At 61.3% G+C, this 19,075-nt stretch overlaps 1 protein-coding gene across 2 annotated transcripts; it reads left to right on the top strand.

Annotated features, from left to right (window-relative positions):
• The first annotated feature begins 3,333 nt into the window (after nucleotides 1–3,333).
• On the top strand, nucleotides 3,334–17,392 carry DPEP1 (dipeptidase 1). Of its 2 annotated transcripts, none has more exons than XM_029213278.1 (11): nucleotides 3,334–3,814; nucleotides 11,089–11,253; nucleotides 14,965–15,097; nucleotides 15,312–15,444; nucleotides 15,595–15,745; nucleotides 15,890–15,959; nucleotides 16,279–16,455; nucleotides 16,545–16,629; nucleotides 16,703–16,778; nucleotides 16,882–17,017; nucleotides 17,095–17,392. In XM_029213278.1, exons 1-11 carry the CDS (start codon nucleotides 3,447–3,449, stop codon nucleotides 17,260–17,262), a joined length of 1,662 nt encoding a protein of 553 aa, XP_029069111.1. In that variant the 5' UTR covers nucleotides 3,334–3,446; the 3' UTR covers nucleotides 17,263–17,392. The 2 variants fall into 2 exon arrangements, with proteins under 2 accessions (XP_029069111.1, XP_029069119.1); XM_029213286.1 differs by having other exon boundaries at nucleotides 3,648–3,789.
• Nucleotides 17,393–19,075: the final 1,683 nt, after the last annotated feature.

Here is a 19,075-nt window from a genome sequence, read left to right as displayed (position 1 = left end):
ACCATTACGTAGATGAGGCGTGACACGTCTCCCCCAGAAACTTCTCTTGCGCCCTCACCAACCCACAGCCCCTCCCGACCATCCCACCGCCCGGGTTACCCATCCCAGGACCCTGCACCCAGGGACCAAGGCTGAGTGTCCTTCTTCACGGCATTCAGCCATGTTGATGTGTGTCCACAGTTCCTGTTCATTCTGTGTCACGCTCCATGCGTGGACGCGCCGTAATCTGTGGGTCCATTCGCCTAAGGGTGGAGGTCACGGCTGCCCCCTGTGCTACGGTTGTGACTGCTTTGTTGCAATACAGCTCGCATGCTGTCTGCTATGCACTGAATGTTTATGCACATCCCCCCTACCCCTGACAAAGCGGGCTTGAGTCAGTAGCCCCTCTGCTGTCCTTAGGGTTTGGTCCAGACCCACTGAGGCCGGTGAGGCCCCTGCCGGCCTCTGCAGCTTTCTCTCTCCCACATCTCTGCTGTCCTCTGCCTAGAACCTTCCTCCCTGGCCACCTGCCCTTCGAGATTCGGCTAGCTTGTCTCCTCCTCCAGGAAGCCTTCCTGATCTGCAATTCTGCCTGGCTGCCCTGCTGTCTGCCCTGCCCACTGCCATCCAGGAACCTGCAGCTCTGAGCCATGTGGCCTGGGTGCGTGCCGCCCGCGCCTCAGTTTCCAGGGCTGGGAAAGGGCGGCCACACCTGTGCTGCCCTCCGGACCCTCAGAGTATGCAGGGGGCTGCTCCACAGGCATGACCTCCGGGCAACACCGCGTGGCCCAACCGGCCACCAGAGGGCAGCAGTGGAGGGGCGGGGGTGGGGACAGCTGCCAGGGCCACCTGGGGCCCATGTCACGGGGTGTGGGTCTGAGGACCACGGGAGGCCCTAGGGGGACCCGAGCCCCTGGCCTCACCCCTGAGTGTCCACCAGCCTCAGGCTGAGCTTGGGGCTCCCGGCCTTTTTCACAGACAGGACAGGGCGGCCCTCACACAGCGCTTAAGAGACCCTGAGCATTTTCACACGAGCGTCTCCTTCAAATCTAGAGGGTCCCTGTGTCGGGCACCATTGTCCCCATCCTACAGTTCAGGGAGGGAGGCCGGCCCCAGCGGGAGGCCCTCGCCTGCCCTGGCCTGGTTCCGCCCAGTGACTACCCTGCCCTGGGGCGGGGCGGCCGGGCCACGGCTTCCCTATTGCTATGCTGGACGGGGGGTGTGAACGGGCGGCGCCCCAGGACGGGGGCCTCTGCAGGGACAGGGATATGCTGAAGGAACAGCTGGCGGGGCCCCCAGACCTACCCCCCTTGCGGAAGGCGCTCCCAGCCTCGGGATTGCCTGCGAGGCCCACAGGGAGGGTGGCCTGGCAGCCCCGGGCAGGGCCCTCGGGCACTGTCTAAATGTTCCTGGGATGTCTCATGCTCAAATACAGAAGCCCACCAGCCAACAGGAGGCCCGGTGTCCCTCACAGGAGCTCATCCAATGGCCACAGGCGCAGGAGGGGAGGAGCCCGGAGGCCAGCCTGGAGGAGGGAGCCCACTGGAGGCTGCCCCCACCCCTGTGCCCGCCTTTGCTTTGCCACACACTCTGTGGTCCTGGCTTGTCCTGGAAGCTGAGGACACACCAGGGAGTGAGACAAACCAAACCTAGTGAGGATGGGGCCTCGGGGGCAACAAACGGGGAGTCCCTGCCCATCACACATCCTGCCAGACCGTGGCAAAGGCAAGACTAAGAATGTCAGCGAGCGTCACACAGCCTGGTTCTGACTGCGAGCCACGCGGCCTCTGTCTGAGCCTGGCAGCCCTTCCCAGGCCCCAGCAGCCACCCTGGGACAGATGGAGATGTCCCCCTGCCAGGCCCAGGTGCCGGCTCTGTGAACTGGACCATGCTGGACAGTGTTTGGGGGCCCAGGGCACCCCAACCCCAGAAGGAAGGGCAGCCGGCCGTGGCGGTGTGCGCCCTTTGACACCAGGCCTCCTGAGGAAGCCTCTTCGAGGGGCATCCCCTGGAGATTACTGTTGACTCACCCATCTGAACGTTATGTTCCCCAGGCTCAGCCTGACTAGGCGTGGTTTCTCTCTGGGGACTTTCAGAAGGACAGATGTGTCCCCCAGGGTCACAGGTGTGAAAGCAGGAAGGGTGCAGTGTAGTAGACGTGGCTCCACACACTTGCTGGCAGTCCCTGAGCCTCCTCCCTTGGGGACTCCTGACCGGTCAGCTGCACGGTGGGGGTGGGGGGAGGGGGGAGCCTGAGCCTGCATGTAGGGTCTCACCTGACACCCCCGTGAACGGAGGGCTCAGGGCTGGGTTGGGGCCCTAAGGTGCCCAGACCCCCATCTCTGTGCAGAGCCCGCTTGAACCCTCTGTCTCTGGTTTAATTAATTTGATTTTTCCATGTTAATGCACTTGCTAACATTTCCAAACAGTACAAAGAGTAATAACATCAAAAGCAGAAACCTCCCTCCCACACCCTGTCCTCAGTGCCTCTGGCCCCCCGGCTGTCCCGCTATGCCAGGGCCCGGGCAGGCCCAGTGGGGAAGCTCTGCTCTCCAGCCGTGGTGCCCCCAGAGTGGTGCCACCCCACATGTGGAACTGGGGCGTCGTCCTCCAGGGAGGGGCTGCACCTGGCTGCCTCCCCCGGCCCTGGTCCGCAGTGCCCGGGGGGGACACTCAGCCCTTCTCCACCCTGACCCGGCTCTCCTCCCGGGCCCTCCCCTCCCGGTGCCATTCACCCTGCACCCGGGAAGGGGAGGGTTGAGGGAGTGGATTTCCTCCAGAGCCTCAGCAGGGGACCTCCTAGCTCTGCAGCCTCTGCTTAGATCCCCACCCCCTCCTCACACTCTGGATCTCCTTGAACTTTGAGGTCGGGAGAGCCCCCGACCCGGGCCCCACAGCCACATCCCTTTCCTCGCAGTTCTGGTATCTGAGCTCATCACAGCACTGCCCCGACTAGGGGGCTGTCCCCACTCAGAGTCGGTGTCTGCAGCCCAGGAGGGGGCCAGGGCAGAGGGCAGGCGGGAGTGCGGCTGTGCACGCCCCACTGTGCCCCCGCCCGGGCTTCGGGGAGCCAGGGTGTGACCAGCTGTGTATGCCCTCCCCGGATGGCGATGGGACTGCCAGGTGCCTGCCAGTGCTGACCGGGCTGTTCCCCACCTCCCACGCTAACCGCAGAACCCTGAAACCAATTAGCGCAGCCAGCCCCCAGCTGGGCCGGGTCACCACCCAGACCTGCCCCTGGGTTTGGAAGTCCCGTGTCTCTGCCAGAGGACATTCCGATCCCTGACTGCTCTGACACTCCTGTAGCTGGGGATGCTACATATATAGAAACCAGGGCCCCCAGCCTCTGGGCCCGGCTGAGGATCCCTTGCAGCCCCGAGACACGGCGGTGTTCCACCCCAGCAGTGAGGGCGGTGGGCAGGGGTGGAATCCCAGGCCCTCAGGTGACAGGCTGCCCGCTGCCTGGGATGCTGTGCGCCAAGCGGGAGGGGCCCGGGCCCCAGGTGTCCCCTGTGAGCCTCCTCCCCACAGCTCCTAACTCAGCCCTCCCACCGATGCCAGCAGCCTGCCGGAGGCGGCCCCCACCCCCGACTGCCCGGCGCCCAGCCCAGCCCCGGCCCGAGACCCGAGGCCCAGCCCAAGGGTCAGAGGGCGCTGAGACCCGGTGGGCCGTGTGTGCCGGGCACGCCTGGCTCACGTGTCTGCGGAAATGCGGACCAGCTGACACGTGTGCGGCCTTCGGCTCTCTGTCCCGTGCTCTGAGGTGTGTCGAGAAGGCCCCCGGGGGAGCTGCTGTTCTGTGTGAGGGAGGTGAGGCCGCCTGCGGAGCTCAGGGGTAGGTGGAACTTGAGAAAAACAGAAACAAAGCCCCAGGCCTCGCGGGGAGCCCGGCACTGTGCTGTCTGGGCTGCAGGATGGCCGTCTCCTCCTGCCACCGCGGGCCGCCTGGGTCAGGGAGCTGTGGAGAAGCTGGTGGAGAAGCCACCAGCCTGAAGGCCACTTCCGGGGGCTGGGTGGACGGGGTGTCGTCCGTGAGGAAATTGGGCAGTGAGGATCTGGGGGCAGAGGTCCAGGTGGTGGCTTCATGGCTGGGCGTGGATGGTTGAGGGGCCTGAGGACAGCCCAACCCAGATGTAGCCGGGTCTGAAGCTGTCTGTGCCCCAGGGCCTCCTAGGACACACCCCACAACCCCCCAGGGGCAGTCGTGTGCCAGGCTCTGTGGGTGGTCATGGGCTGAGGGCATGGCTGCTGGCCCTGAGGTGGGCATGGGGACCGGGTGGGCACAATGACACGTCTGCAAGGCTAAGCATGTGTGTGTTGTGTGCTGTGTATGTGACAGGACAGGCCTGGTGAGAGTGTGTGTGTGAGTGTGTGGTCACATCTTTGTACTTACATCTGAGTGTGTTTGTGTGATCACATCTGTGTACTTATGTCTGAGTGTGTGTCACATCTTTGTACTTATGTCTGAGTGTGTGCGCTTATATTTACATGCTAAGTATGCGTGTCTCTGTATGTGCACGTCTGCATCTCTGCATATGTGCTGATCACGTGTACAAGTCTGCATGTGTGTACTTGTAAGCATGTGCTGTGTCTGCACATGCAGGTATGGGACATGTCTGAGCATTCTCGTGTGCGATGTTCAGGTGCGTACGTGTGCAGGTATGGGGGTCACGGGTAGGTGTGTCTACACGTTCTCTGTGTTGGTGTCTCTGGGGGCACAGGCGTCTGCACACGGGTGGTTGTGCGTGTACACCTGTGTAACTGTGCATTGGATGTGGGTGTGCTCTGTAGCCTGCGTGGGTGTGTGGTTGGCTGTGTTTGCACGTCTCTCTGTGTGTTTGCTCACGCACATAGCGTGTGTATTCCTGAGGGATGTGGGCTGTGGACTCAGGCCCTCCGTTCTGCTCTGGGCTGTGTCGGGGCCTGGGCTCTGGTCCCTCCTGGCTGGTTGACAGCCCGGCCCACGTGGGTGGGGGCAGTTTCGGTGGACCCAATCTTGGTCCTGGGAGCTCGGGTGAGCGCCTGCCCTGCCGTGCAGGGGCCTCGGGTGTGTGAGGATCCAGCTGGGCCCTGACTGCTCCCTGGACGCGGAATCTGCCGCCTCTCTGTGGCTCTGGGCGAAACTGAACAGCACCGTTTAGTTTTTGTGTGTTTATTTTCCTGTGTTCCTTCTGTTTACGGCAAGTGACGTTGATGTTTCCAGTTAATGATATTATTCTCCTTATTTAAGTAAAAAGCGATAATGCTTTAAAGCAAACTATTAAGCGGCCCCGCTGAGAGCTGAGCTGGCTGCAAGGCTCGGGCGTCCTCCCAGGGACCCGCCGGGGAGAGCACGTGTCCTCGGCCGCCACCCATGTGGGGCTTCTCGTTACTAAGGCGACTGTGGGGTGCAGCCACCTCCAGGAGGCCGAGGCGGTTCGGCTTACTCACCCCATTTTACAGACCAGGACACTGGTCACCGGCAGTGGGAGAAGGGTCAGCGGGTCAGCTCCCCGCCGCCGCACAATACGTCCTCGGCGGGCTCCCATCGCTCACGTTTCCGGGCCCGGCGGGGCCAGCTGGTCTCTGGCCCGCGGATGCGGCCTCAGCCGGGAGCTGGCAGGGGGGCCGGCGGTCAGCCAGCCGGCAGGGAGCTGGGCTGGTGGCTGCCTTCCCGACGGAGTGTCCAGCACAGGAGCCAGGCGGCAGCACGGAAGTCAAGCCTGCCACCTTCTCTCTGCGGGTCAAGCCAAGTGTCCCCCCTCTTGGCGGACAATTAGGAGGGCGCATGGATGGAGATGCGGGGGCTGCCGGCTCAGGAAAACGCAGTTGGCCACACGGGAGTTTGAACCCAGGGTGGCCTGGTTTCCAAGCTCGTGCTCTTAACAAAGCCTGTTCCCACCTCCTGAGAGCCAGTCTCTGAAATCAAAGGACCTGGGCCAGGCCGTCGGGCCGCGGCTCTGTCCCTGAGGCTCACGTCCCTGGGTGCCAGCTACCAGCACAAGAGGAAGAAACAGGAATTAGAAGCAGAAACCCTGTGAGAATCCTCCATAGCGACACCCACTGCATCCTCTAGGTCAGAAGGTCGGCCTGGGATGGACATTTCCTCGCCATGTCTGTCAAGGTGGGAGGACTTGACTCAAGCAGAACCTGCTGTGTCAGAGAAAGGAAGGATCCTCAGCAGGCAGGTTCAGCCTGTCTCTGGGGATGAGAAGCTGGACGGAGGTGGCCCCTTCGGGAACATGTACAGAGGGGGCGGCAGGTGGGCAGGGGGCAGCCACCCAGCAGAAATCGGAGAGGAACTCAGTTCAGATGTCACGGGAGGGGGTGGGAGTGAGATACGTGGCTGAAATCGGGCTTGTGGACGGCTGGATCGTGGACCAGCTGACCCCCAGTGCCCAAGTACCCAAACGCACAACCCTGGTTGGCCCACGGCCAGGCTGACTCTGGGGGAAAAGACACCAGTGGGTCCTTCCCTAAAAAACCATTTGTTTTGAGAATCAGGGTTGCTATTGATATGGTCATGTTAGATGCTGACATTAAGGGCCCCCACTGTAATGGCGGCCCCCCTCTTGAACCTGGGAGGCTGCCCGTGTATCCACAGCACAGCAGCCTCGCTACTGCTACCTCCTTAAATATTACGTTTGAAGTGACAAAGACCTCCAGCTGGTTGAGGACAGCCTGCACATGCAACAAAAGGTCCAGATAAACAATGGAAAAAAAAAAGGTCTAGAGGAAACATTATCATCCAGTAAACAGGAGGAAACAAAACTTCTCACTGATATCAGACAATATGGCTTCCGTAACAAGAACAAGGTGCAAAGGAAAAAAAACCCCACCACCAACAGAAACACAAGAAAGCCCTCTTGGGAGATTAAGTATATAATTCCTGAAAGAAAACTTTGGATAAAAGTGCTCGAATTCAGAACTGAGGAAATTCATAGAATAAATTCAAAGAACAGAATTTCTATTCTATTCATAAATTCACAGAACAGAAACGCATAGAATAAAAGCACGAGGAAACCTAAAACAGGAGAGAAAAACACAAGAGACAAAAAGGATCAACGCGGGTTGTCCAGCATCTGACTGAGCCCCGTGCCCAGGAGAGTGGGCAAAGAGGATGCAGGAGAGAAGGGATTCCAGGGCGTGTCCCAGGACCAGAGGCAGAGCTGGTGAACGTGGGTGCAGGGCAGTCGGATGAAACAGAGTCTCCAATGAGGCACGACACTGAGAAAGTGCAGAGCCCACGGAGAAAGAGGGGATTCAAGGAGATTGTGCAAGAAAGCAACACGCCGCCTACAAAGAACTGGGTTCCCGACAGCAGTGCGGTGCGGACGGCCCCAGAACGTTCACTTTCTGAGAGGAAACGGTTTATGACCCTGAACTGCATGGCCGGTAAAACTGCTGCTCAGTTATGAGGGCATAATAATGGCACGTGCAAACGCTCCAGGACTTGGAAATCCACTTCCCGCACACCCACTGCTAGCGGTGGTTTGGGGACCAGCTCTACCAAAAAGGACATAAACTGAAAGGCAGAGGGCTCAGGGCAGAAATTAAGTGGGAACCATAGATCCGAAGCCAGGGGCGGTGAGGAAGGAGGCCCAGAGCTTGGAAGATTGTGAGGACATGGTAACAGCACCCAGTGGAAGGAAAAAAAGGCAACCAGAGACCCCAGACTCCAGAGCACACAGGTTCAAGGGTCATTTCGGGGGCCTGACCCGCGGGTCCATAGGGTGGTGGTCCCAGTGGGAGGTACCACGGTGACTTGTGTTCCAGACAGACGCTGCGGTTGAGGCGTGTGAGCACTTACACAGCAGCCCGACCCTGCGCGCCCCGGCCAGCCGCAGGCTGTGAGTCACCAGAGAGAGGGTGTGGAACAGACGCTGCACAGCACGAGCCCTCCTGGACGTGGACTTGGGCCCTCTGGGTGTCATGTTCCGGGTCCGTCGTCCTGGACATCCTCTTCTGCTTGAACAAGGGTGCACCCAGCCTTGAGTCTTCTCATGCTCGGGCCACCCTGGGAAGTGTGGTCACGCCCTCAGCTTAGCTCCTAGGAACGCCGGCCTCTGTCACCAACTTGCAAGAGCGTTCTACAGCTGATGTCACGAAACCTAATGTGAATGGCCCGGTGAGACCAGCTGTGCGGAACCGCGGGGGGAGCTGGGACCAGAGGAAAGGGCAGACGTGGCCTTGACTCTATCTAAAAGTTTCACATTTCGTTCATCATGGATTTTTTGGGGGGCCAGGAATTTTTGATTTTTAAAAATATTGCGTTAAAATACTAGTTACCTCCGTGACTGAGGTTCCTAGTGTCCCCGCTTTGAAATTTGCCCCCAGGACGGTGCCTCGCTCTCCCTGCCCTCGCCCGGCCCGGGCACCTGAGCTGCAGAGGTGGGAGGCTGGGGCCAAATCTCACCCCAGGGAGGAGAGAGTCCGTAGGTGACGTGCAGAGTGGATGGTGGGGGGCCCGTCCCTCTGTGACACGGCGACAACGAGAAAATAACACTGAAAGTCCCCCTCCTGCAGTGCAACTGGGCCGTGAGCCCCTCCACTTCCTTCCTTTCCACTGGGCTGTTAAACGAATGAAGTATTACAGAGGAATGAGCAGAGAATTTAAAATCCTTTAAGCAATTAAATGAATTCTGAATTTAAAATGAAAAGAAGGTCAAAATTAAGTGTCTGGGAGATTTAAAGAGACAAACCCATGGAGCCACCTGGGGAGGGTGGAAGGGGTAAAGGAGAACTTTACCCTGGCAGACCTGGAGGGCCCACGTGCTCACAAAGGAGCAGTCTGCCGCGGGGACCCCTCAGCCACGGAAGCAGACACGTGGATCACACAGGATGCCACTATACCCAGGGAAATGGCCGAGGAAGCGCCGCAGACAAGTGAGAAAGAAATCAGAACGACTATCTCAGGAGAGGAGGAGACAAAGTATACAAGACACAGCAAACCTAAGAAAATGTGTGGTTACATTTAAATGAATGTCACGCCCCGTGGGCTGTACTCCAGTATTAAGGAGTTTATATGTTGAAAGAGACACACAGACTTAAATACGAGTGTTACAAAGTATGAGGGAAGACACTAGCAAAGTAGTGACACGCAGAGGAACTTTCTAACCGTGGTAGGAAAGGAATCAAAGTAACACGAAGAGCACGGCAGAAGCAAGAAACGGGAGGAGCACGGCCGGCCGTAGCTTGGGAAGTAGCGAGGCTAAGGGGGGATGCAGTGCTGTCACCGTCGTACTGGCTTAAACGGTCACATTTACAGACAGAGGCGCTCAGATGAGGTGAAGAAATAAAATACAGTTATATGCTCTTGCAACTTCCCTGGCTGTCAAGGGGTTAAGACTTCGCCTTCTAGGGCAGGGGGTGCTGGTTCCATCCCCAGTCCGGGAGCTAAGAGCCCACAAGCCTGGCAGCCGAAAAAGCAAAACGGAAAACAGAAGCAACATTGTAACAAATTCCATAAAGACCTTAAAAACGGTCCACATGAAAAAAAAAAGAAAATTAAAAAATATACAATTACATGCTCTTAAAAAAAGCCAACTCTGAAACAAAAACAATAAGGGGAAAATGTTGAAAATACGTAGAGTCAAATGGAGCAGGCCGGTGTGAACAAGGGGGGACGTGTGTTCACAGCCATGTCAGAGAGGAGGGTTCCGGGGAGAAGCCCCCCAGCTGCAGACGGGCATCGCCCACCACAAAGCAGCAGCGTCGGGTCACAGAGACAGGCCGGGGAGGTGGAGGGGGCTGGACACAGAGCACGGAGGACCGTCGAAGTGCTGGGGCCATGGGGACAGTGCGAAGGGCAGACGGGGTCCTGGCTCGGGGTGGCGGAGGGACATACTCGGCTTTAAAGCCCGTGTCCTGGCCCAGCACCTGCTGGGCCACAGTTCCCAGGCAGCGTGGTCAGAGTCCTGGATTCCTCACCCTTCAAGGGGGTCTTTTGTGCACAGAGTGGTGAAGAGGGTGGAATCCCAGGGCCTGGCACTGAGGATGCCCCTGTGGGGAGCGGGGGCAAGTCCTCGATGGGGTCTGGGGCCGGCGGCTTCGTCCCCTAGCATCTGGGTGGAGGACGCCCCGGAGCCCTCCCCCCGGGGTGATGGTGGGTGGAGGGAGGGAAGGTAGACAGCTCCCCGCTCTGCGCAGTCTCCCCTGCGAGCTGCCGTTTCAACAGGAGGGAAACAGGGCTGGAGGCCCAGGCCCCGGGATGCAGAGCTAATGACGGCAGAGCCAGGGTTCGGACGTGACCCCCTTCCCAGGCGGGAGAAAGGGCCTGGAGCTGGGCCTATCCTGTCCTTGGGGCCGGGTCGGGGCTCGGGGAGGCCACCGGCCTGGGACCTGGGCTCCACAGGGCAGGTCTGCGTGAGGGTCCAAAGCCATCCAGGGACAGAGGTGCCAGGGAGCCCAGCGAGGGGGTAGGGTCTCCACAGCTCAGCAGCCCTGAGGATCCAGAGTGGGGTGGGGTCACCCAGCTGCCCAGCAGAACCCTGGATGCTGGCCCAGCGCTGGGACCGGGATTCACGATTCACTGGGCCCGGCGCTGCCTGGGCATCTGGTTCTCAGAACCGTGCCCCCCACCCTCCAGCCCCTGCCTCCCCCGGGAGACCTGAGTGTTCGCCCCCAGCTCTAAGGAAATGCAAACGCTCTAAGCTTCCGACCCCAAGCCCCAGCATCCAACATGCTCGGTCAGAAGCCTGCAGCCGGAGCGTGGGTCAGTGTGCAGACGCCCCCAGCACTGCAGTGGAGTGTGGCAGGAGTGCCCCTGCCAGGCTGTGCTCCACCTTCCAAGAAAAGTAACAAAAAACTACAGGCAAACAAAGGGATACATTCAAGTACACAAAATTGAATCTCGTTTGTAGACCTCAGACACCGGGTCCTGGGGGCAGGACACAACAAACACTGGCGGCCCCTTTCCCTGCGCTAGCCCACCCTCTGCCCCACTTCTGGGCACCAGTCCCGCCTCTGGGGTTTTACTACACTTGGCCTGGCCCAGACAGCGACGCCCAGCCTCAGGAGCTAGGAACTCCCATGGATCCACCCTTGCGGGGAATGTGCTGATTACTGATAAACAGGGGAGGTCCTGGCAACAATCACCTGGACCAAAGCCCTCTGTCTTGTGGCGCCCAGGACGGCGGGTCAGGACACACGCACAGGAGCAGCAGGGGAGCGCATCCCTGGGGACCGCGCCATGTGGGCCAGCTGGTGGTTCTGGCCCCTGGTGGCCGTCTGCACTGCGGACCAGTTCCGGGACACAGCGGAGAGGATCATGCAGAGCACGCCTGTCATTGACGGGTAAGCAGCCACCCATGTGACGGGCCCGGGGGTCCGGGCGGGGGGGGCGCTAGGGTCGAGGCTTATGTGCCCTTGACCTGAGACAGGAGCTGCCCTGTCTCCAATGGGACTCAGTTTCTCCAACTGCACTATGGCCTTTGCCCTTTGCTGTACTCAGTTTTTTTGTGGGCTCTCTCAGGGCCCCAGAGACTTCAGTACATGAGGGCCTGTGGGGAACGCGGCAGGAAGGAGGTGAATAGTGAGGCCCCCAAGGCCTCAGCAGCTCCCGGGACACCCCACAGCCTGGACCCCTGGGGGCTGGATCCCAGCTCAGAGTGGGGCTGGGGCTGGGGGCTGTTGGGGCCTGGCCCAGGGTCCTGTGTCACAGGAAGTGCAGGTGAGGGTGGCGTCTGCTGTGGCCCTTGGGGGACCCGCTCGTCAAGCCCACCCCTCGCTCCATCCACCTGGGGTGACCCCATCAGGCCTGTGCGCCCAGCTTGACCTCACCGAGGCATCTCATGCTTCAGTGCCCCAGGCCAAGCTCCTGGGTGCCCACTCCCCCTGCCCCTCTTCCAGCCAAGACCCTGGTGACACCTTGTCACTCTCTCCCTGATATCACAGCCAACCTGGCCGCGCCTGCCCCCTTCACTTACCCTCCACCCCCGCCTCTGTGCCTCTGACTGCCCCCTCCTGCCCCTGGCCTGAGGTCAGGTCTCCGCACTGCAGCCAGAGGAAGTCTTGGAGACACAAGTACCAGCCCCTGCCCTTCCAGCTCCAACTCCCACAGAGCTCAGAGCAGTAGCCAGAGTCCTTCCAGCGGCCCTCAGGGCCCCTCGACGCTGCAGGCAGGCCTGGCACTGCCCTTGCCGCTCCTGCCCCCAACTCCTCGGGGCTCTCCCAGCCCTGGGAAGGACGCCACCTGTACACACACACTTCCGCCCCACCTGCTCTTTCCCACCGGGTGCTGGGAAAGTTGGGGTACCCACTTGCCCAGGCTTTATGGGACAAAAGCTCTGCAAGAAAAGCAGAGAAAACAGGTGTCTCATCACATAAGACTGGCAGGGAAATGAGGGGCAGCCCTAGATAAGGAAGCGGCCATCAGGGGTCAGAGTGCAGGGGTCAGGGCTCCCTCAGTCCTCCCCTGGTCCCTCCCCTCCCCCTCCTTCCTGGACCTCCCATCCCCCTGCCTGCCTCTGAGGGTCCTCACATGGCTGGGCCTCCTCACAGGCATAGGAAGTTTGCTGCAGAGGCCGCTGTCCTTTGCTCCCATCCGGGAGGCCCTGCTGTCTGGCAGGTCTGGGCTCAGGGACCAGCCATCCCAGGCCAGCAAGGGCAGGTAGAATATGCCAACAAAATGAATGTTCCTTCCTTCCGGGGGACTCAGGGTGGCTGGGCACACGGAGAGGGGCTCCGAGTTGAGGTGCTGGGAGCTGTCCAGATGTCCATGTGAGGGTAAGATGGCTCAAAGAGCCCAGACAGCCAGGAGTACTCAGGAAGCTGGGATTTGGGGAGCTGGGATTATCCAAAGTCTTAGAAAGCCAAGACTAGGCTGACAGAATCAAAACCAGTTAGTATTAGCTACTCCTGTGGGTAAGAGAGACCCAAATAAGTAGCTTCAATAACAGGGAAGTCCGGACGGAGTCCTGGCACGGCATTCCATAATGGTGTGGCCACCATTCCCACAGTTACCTCATGATTTAATATGGCTGCACCAGCTCCAGCCATCACATCTGTAAGCCATAGCTGGCTGTCGTTTCTAGCACTTCCCAGCACTCGGAATCCTCCCCTCTCCTCTTCGGGTAGGGTGGCAGGGTCCTCTATCACAGCTGAGGGTGCTACCCAGGCCACACAGATAAGGAGGGGAGATCCGTCAGCCTCCAGAACAGACTCCAGGATGTGGTGTTGACCTTAGCGCGGATACCTACAAAGGGAGAACAGGCTGAGGCGAGGAGGGAAGAGCAAAGTGGAGGCAGCTGGAGCGTGGGGCTGGATTTCCTCGAGGGGCAAAGGAGTGAAGTCCTGCTCAGCGCTGCCTTGGGGACAGTGACCAGGGCCAGCCCCCGCCCCAACTCTGCAGTGAGGCAGTGACCTCGCCTCCCTGGAGCTCATCCACCCCTCAGTCAGCAAAGGCGTCCTGACCACCAGCCCATGCCCAGCAGTCAAACCTCACAGCTGGGGCAGGAGCTCTTCAGGAGACCAGGGGCAACTTCCCTCCAGGATCTGGAGCCCTGCGTGGGGCCCAGGGAGCCCTCATTTCCCACCAGGGGCCATGGCCACCTTGCTGTGGAAGAGCCCACCCCAGGGGCCCGGACGACCTAGGCCGTCACGGTGTTAACATTGTCAGTGACCCTCACAAGGCAGCCTCGTGTGTGTGTGTTACAGATGAGGAAACAGACACCAGGGAGGGAGCCAGGGCTGGGGGTGGGAACTAGGTGTGGGCGAGGGTCCTGGGGAGAGTGGGCATGGCTGCTGGGCTGGGGAGGAGGGGTGGATGGGAGGGCCCGCAGTGGGAGCAAAGCCCCCTCCGGCCTGTCCTCACAGCCCCCTTGTCACCAGGCTAGGGATCCGCTGGTCGGCTCCCTGCATGTCCCAGGCGTGTGTGCCCGTTGGCTGGTAAAAGCCAGATGCGGACTGGTGGGCCAGGGCTGGGCCTGAGACTCTGAAATTCTAATCAGCTCCCAGGGGCCGAGGCCCCTGCCGGCACCTGGAGCTTATGGCTCCCAGTGGTCTCTCCCCTTGGGGCTGCTCCTGGATGCAGGGAGGAATGTGCCCCATGGGTCCTGCCCTGGAAGACCCCCAGCAGCTGTTGAGAGCCCTACCTGTCCCCTGCCCCTCGTCCTGCCTGTCTAGTCACCTCCTCTCCTCTACCCACACCTCACCTCCTCCTCTAATGCACTCACCGCCTACCGGCTCCTGGGAGAACTTCAGAGGGCCTGTCCTTTGGAAGCACAGAGGTATCTTCTTGGAAATGGTGCAGGACTGTCCCCAGGGACAGAGGCAGCAGAGGGCCTCTGGGGCCCCCAAATCCCTCACTGGTGCCCTGCTCCCATGGCTGCCCCCCAGGGTAGGCCACGCCCCACACTTCCCCACCCTCTCCCTGCAGCAGAAGCATTTCATCTTTTTTTTTTTTTGCCGTACGCGGGCCTCTCACTGTTGTGGCCTCTCCCATTGCGGAGCACAGGCTCCGGACGCGCAGGCTCAGCGGCCATGGCCCACGGGCCCAGCCCCTCCGCGGCACGTGGGATCTTCCAGGACCAGGGCACGAACCCGCGTCCCCTGCATCGGCAGGCGGACTCTCAACCACTGAGCCACCAGGGAAACCCAGGATTTCATCTTTAATCTGTGAATCTCCCCCAGGCCTGCACTCAGCAACCCCATGTCAACCAGCCTTGTTCGTGGAGATTGTTTCAACTCCAAGCTCCCCCGACCTCCACGATTTTGAAACCAAGCCGGCATCTGCCCTCCCTCTCCCCCCAGTGAAAGGCTCCGGGAGGGAAGACCTGTTCACTTAGGGCTCAGCTCAGTTGCCTGGCCTGGGGGTGCGGCCAGCTGAGAAGCTCACCTGTGCTCAGGTGTGCTCAGATGACAGCAGTCACCCTGCAACCTCCCTAGTCTTCGGCCCATGAGAAGAGGAGCTGGAGAAGGGACAGCCTGCCCGGGAGGCAGCTCGGGGGGCCCGGGTCCAAGGGGCCATCCTGACCTGCCCCTGACCCCTCCGCCTGGCCCCTCCAGGCACAATGACCTGCCCTGGCAGCTGCTGAAACTGTTCAACAATCAGCTTCAGGACCCGAGGGCCAACCTGACCAGCCTGGTCCACACGCACACCAACATCCCCAAGCTGAGGGCTGGCTTTGTGGGTGCCCAGGTATGGTCGGGCCCGGAGCCTGAGGCGCTGGAGCCCATCACCTCCTCTCTTGCTGCCCCTCCCTGGTGGCGGCGTACTGCCCCGGGGCCTTAGAGGGGACTCCGATAGCCACTCAGGCTGCGGGGAGGGCTTCCGTGGCTGGAGGGAAGCCAGAGCTCGTGTGCCTGGGGCCCAGCTCCTGAGCTCCCAGCGCCTACCCCCGTGACCCCCCCAGTTCTGGTCTGCGTACACGCCCTGCGACACCCAGAACAAGGATGCTGTGAAGAGGACGCTGGAGCAGATCGACGTCATCCACCGCATGTGCTGGTTGTACCCCGAGACCTTCCTGTGTGTCACCGACAGCACAGGTGGGTGCCGGCGCCCACCAGCCCTGGTCCTGAGCAGGGGCTGCTGCGCCGCTCTGCGGTTTGCTTCACGTGGAAGCCAGTCCCCACACCCGACACCCAGGCACACGTGTCGCCCGGTGCCCACTGCCCCTGGCTGGGCTCTCCTTGCAGGCATCCGGCAGGCCTTCCGGGAGGGAAAGGTGGCCAGTCTGGTCGGTGTGGAGGGCGGCCACTCCATCGACAGCAGCCTGGGCGTCCTGCGGGCGCTCTACCACCTGGGCATGCGGTACCTGACTCTCACCCACAGCTGCAACACGCCCTGGTGAGCAGCCCCGGGGGGCCGGCCGGGCAGGAGGGTCTCAGAGCAGGGACAGCCCCAGCACCTGTCTCTCCTTCTGAGGGTCCTGAGGTGGGTGGGCCCGGGCAAACACTCTGCCCCTCGGGCGCCTGCCCTCTGCTCTCCCAGGGCCGACAACTGGCTGGTGGACACGGGAGTGGACGAGGCCCGCAGCCAAGGCCTGTCACTCTTTGGGCAGGTGAGTGGGGGGGCGGGGCCTCGGTCACCCTCAGAGGACCCGGCATGTCACCTGTTTCCTCAACTGTGAGGTGGGCCAGCAGCACGGGCCTTCCACTGGAACCCACTGGTCATTAGAGTGGCCTCCAGTCTTTCAGCCCCTGAAGGGCTTGTTAACACCTGGCCAGTGCCCTTCCCCACACCTGGACTTCCCAGGCGGCCGCCAGAAACCCCAGAAGGTCGTGTGAACCCAAGCGTGCACGGCACAGCCTGTCTGGTCCCAGGGTGCTGGCTGAGACCCTCCAGGCTGTGCGGGTCCCCTGAGCCCCGTCCCCCCTCAGAGTGTTGTGAAGGAGATGAACCGACTGGGCATCATCATCGACTTGGCCCACGCGTCCATGGCCACCATGAAGGCCGTGCTGCAGCTGTCCAAGGCCCCCGTGGTCTTCAGCCACTCCTCGGCCTACAGTGTGTGCCAGCACCGGCGCAACGTGCCCGACGACGTGCTCCAGCTGGTGGTGAGAGGCTGGGCCGGGGCCGTCCGCTCCTGGGCTGGCCCCCGCGGCCTGGCCGCCCTGCCCACGGTGCCGCCCTCTCTCCCGAGCAGAAGCAGACGGGCAGCCTGGTGATGGTGAACTTCTACAGTGACTACGTTTCCTGCAGAGCGGAGGCCAACTTGTCCCAAGTGGCAGGTGGGCGGGGCTGAGCGGCCGGGGCTCCGGGCCGGGGCCTCTCGCAGGGCCCTCACGTGCCGCCTCTCCGCAGATCACCTGGACCACATCAAGAAGGTGGCGGGGGCCGGAGCCGTGGGCTTGGGTGGGGACTACGATGGTGTGTCCAGGTGAGGCGAGACCCCCCCTCCACGTGGTGTGAGGGGCGGGGTGGGGGTGCCCAGGCCCTGCCCCCTGGGATGCAGAGCCTGGCTTTCTCCACCCGCATCTCAGGCTTCCCTCGGGGCTTAAGGACGTGTCCAAGTATCCAGACCTGGCCGCCGAGCTGCTGAGGAGACAGTGGACCGAGACAGAGGTCAAGGGCGTCCTGGCAGACAACCTGCTGAGGGTCTTCGAGGCGGTGGAGCAGGTGAGGGGCCCCGCACTCCCTGCACCGCCGACCACCTCCTGCCCTCAGGCAGGCAGCTGACCTGCATCTTTCCCCAGGCGAGCAGTCACACACAGGCTCCCGGCGAGGAGCCCATCCCCTTGGGCCAGCTGGAGGCCTCCTGCAGGACCAGCTACGGCTACTCAGGGGCCCCCAGCCTCCACCTCCAGGCGGGGACCCTGCTGGCCTCCCTTGCACTCCTCGTCCTCTGCCCGTGTTGCCTCTGACGCCCTGGGTGCTAGAACGGCAGCGACTCCCCGTGCGCTCAGACTGGCCTGTCCTGGGCAGGCACCTGCGCTCCCCTGGGCAACACAAAACACAGGCACGGCGGGACCCTCAATAAAGTCGCCGATCCTTTGAGTCTCGTGTCATCAGCACCCTGGCCCTGGAGGGGGCTCCTGGCTGGACACCAGACACAGGAGTGCCTGAGTCCTGAAGGTCAGGGCCAGAGGGGTCAGGGTCTGAGAGGCTTTGCGTGGACGTTGCTGGAGGGTCTTTAAAATAACACACAGTCCAGGCTCCGGCTGCCACCTCCCCACGCACATCTGTACACAGGTGCGTGCACACACACAGACATGCACACGTGTGCACACCTGCACCCCATATCCTCATACCGGTGCACACCCATGCTCTCACATATACACACCCACACACACTCACACACGCTTGTGCCCCCGGCCCACCCCTTGGGCCAGCCTCTCTTGGCAAACAGGAAAGCAGGGTCCGGAGCAGGGAGGAACCCAGCCCTGCAGGGTGTCCTCACACACCATGAACAAGGACCCTGCAGGGCAGGGCTCCACCCAAGGGGGGCTCAGTAGCGTTCCCCCTGCCACCGGTCATCCGGTGCATGTGTCTTGAGATGAATAACTTGGTGACAGACCCTGGACAAGCCCCCCAACGCATCCCTGCTGGCCCCTTTCCAGGCCAGAGCCCCTGAGGATGCCCCTCTGCGCCGTTACCCACCGGTGCCTGCCAGCCTGGGCCGTGGGAGCCAGCGAGGGCCTCTGGGCTGGGGCCCTGCCTCTCTCTCCCAGCAGGCACTCTCTCCAGGGATACCTAAAGCCACCAGCAGGGACATTGTGGGTATTTGCTGATCACTTAGGATCAGTTTAACGTTAAAGGAGAAGAAAGGGTTTCTGTCCTGAGTGGGCTGAATCCTGCCCAGCACGCCTGCCTGCCGTGGCTGGCTGATTTATCAGGGCTGGAGGGCCCCCTGGTGGGCTGCAGGCGGGCATGCCTAGGTTTGCTAACTGGGAGGGATTTTCCCATAAGAAACGCTGTAATATTCGTCTGAAATAATCTTAACCACGTTAGAATCACACCAGAGGCCACACCTCAAGTGCCATCCCCAGAATCTGGTTCTGGGGACCCTTCTGCTCACCCCTCATTCACCCTGGGAGACACAGGCCTGCAGGCCTTTCCTGGGGGTCCTGGTAAGGGGCTCCAGGGAGGTGGGTGCCACACCCGGGCCCACCCAGCAGCGTGGAGTCTGCTCAGGAGCCCCTGGAGGGCTGTCTCCCCAGGCAGGGCCCACATCAGCGATTCTCCAACCAGGCAACAAGCAGCCCCAGGCCCTGTTCAAACCCAGATGTGCTCGGAGGGGACAAGGGGGACCCAGAGCCACAGGTGGTCACTCTGACAGGCGGGCTGGGCACAAGGGGCATGGACCCCACTGTGGTTCCGACTCTACAACCCTGGCCACGGATCACACGCCCCAAAAAACTGATCAAGACCATCCAGGCTGCGAAGCACCAGTGTGAAACACAAGGCAAATAATCTAACAGAGACGACACATCGAGGGGCCCAGCAAGGCCTGCGACAAACCCAGTCCTCTGGTGGGTAAGGGCGTCTCTCGGGGGTGGGGGCAGCCAGCAGTGCCGAAACTAGAGCTCTGTGTGGGGAGCAGGGGCTGAGAACCTGAAAACGGGGTTTTCCCTGCCCAAGCAGTAACCCAGAGGGGGAGGCCTGACAAGTGCAAACCTGTGGTTCCCGTGCCCACGGGGTATGTGTGTGTGTGTATCTGCTGGTGTGTGTCTGGAC

This window comes from Monodon monoceros, unplaced genomic scaffold, assembly GCF_005190385.1.
Source record: "Monodon monoceros isolate NGI ecotype Baffin Bay Population unplaced genomic scaffold, NGI_Narwhal_1 Super_Scaffold_10, whole genome shotgun sequence".
NCBI classification, from domain to species: Eukaryota; Metazoa; Chordata; class Mammalia; order Artiodactyla; family Monodontidae; genus Monodon; species Monodon monoceros.
This window is presented reverse-complemented; position numbering and strand designations above follow the sequence as displayed.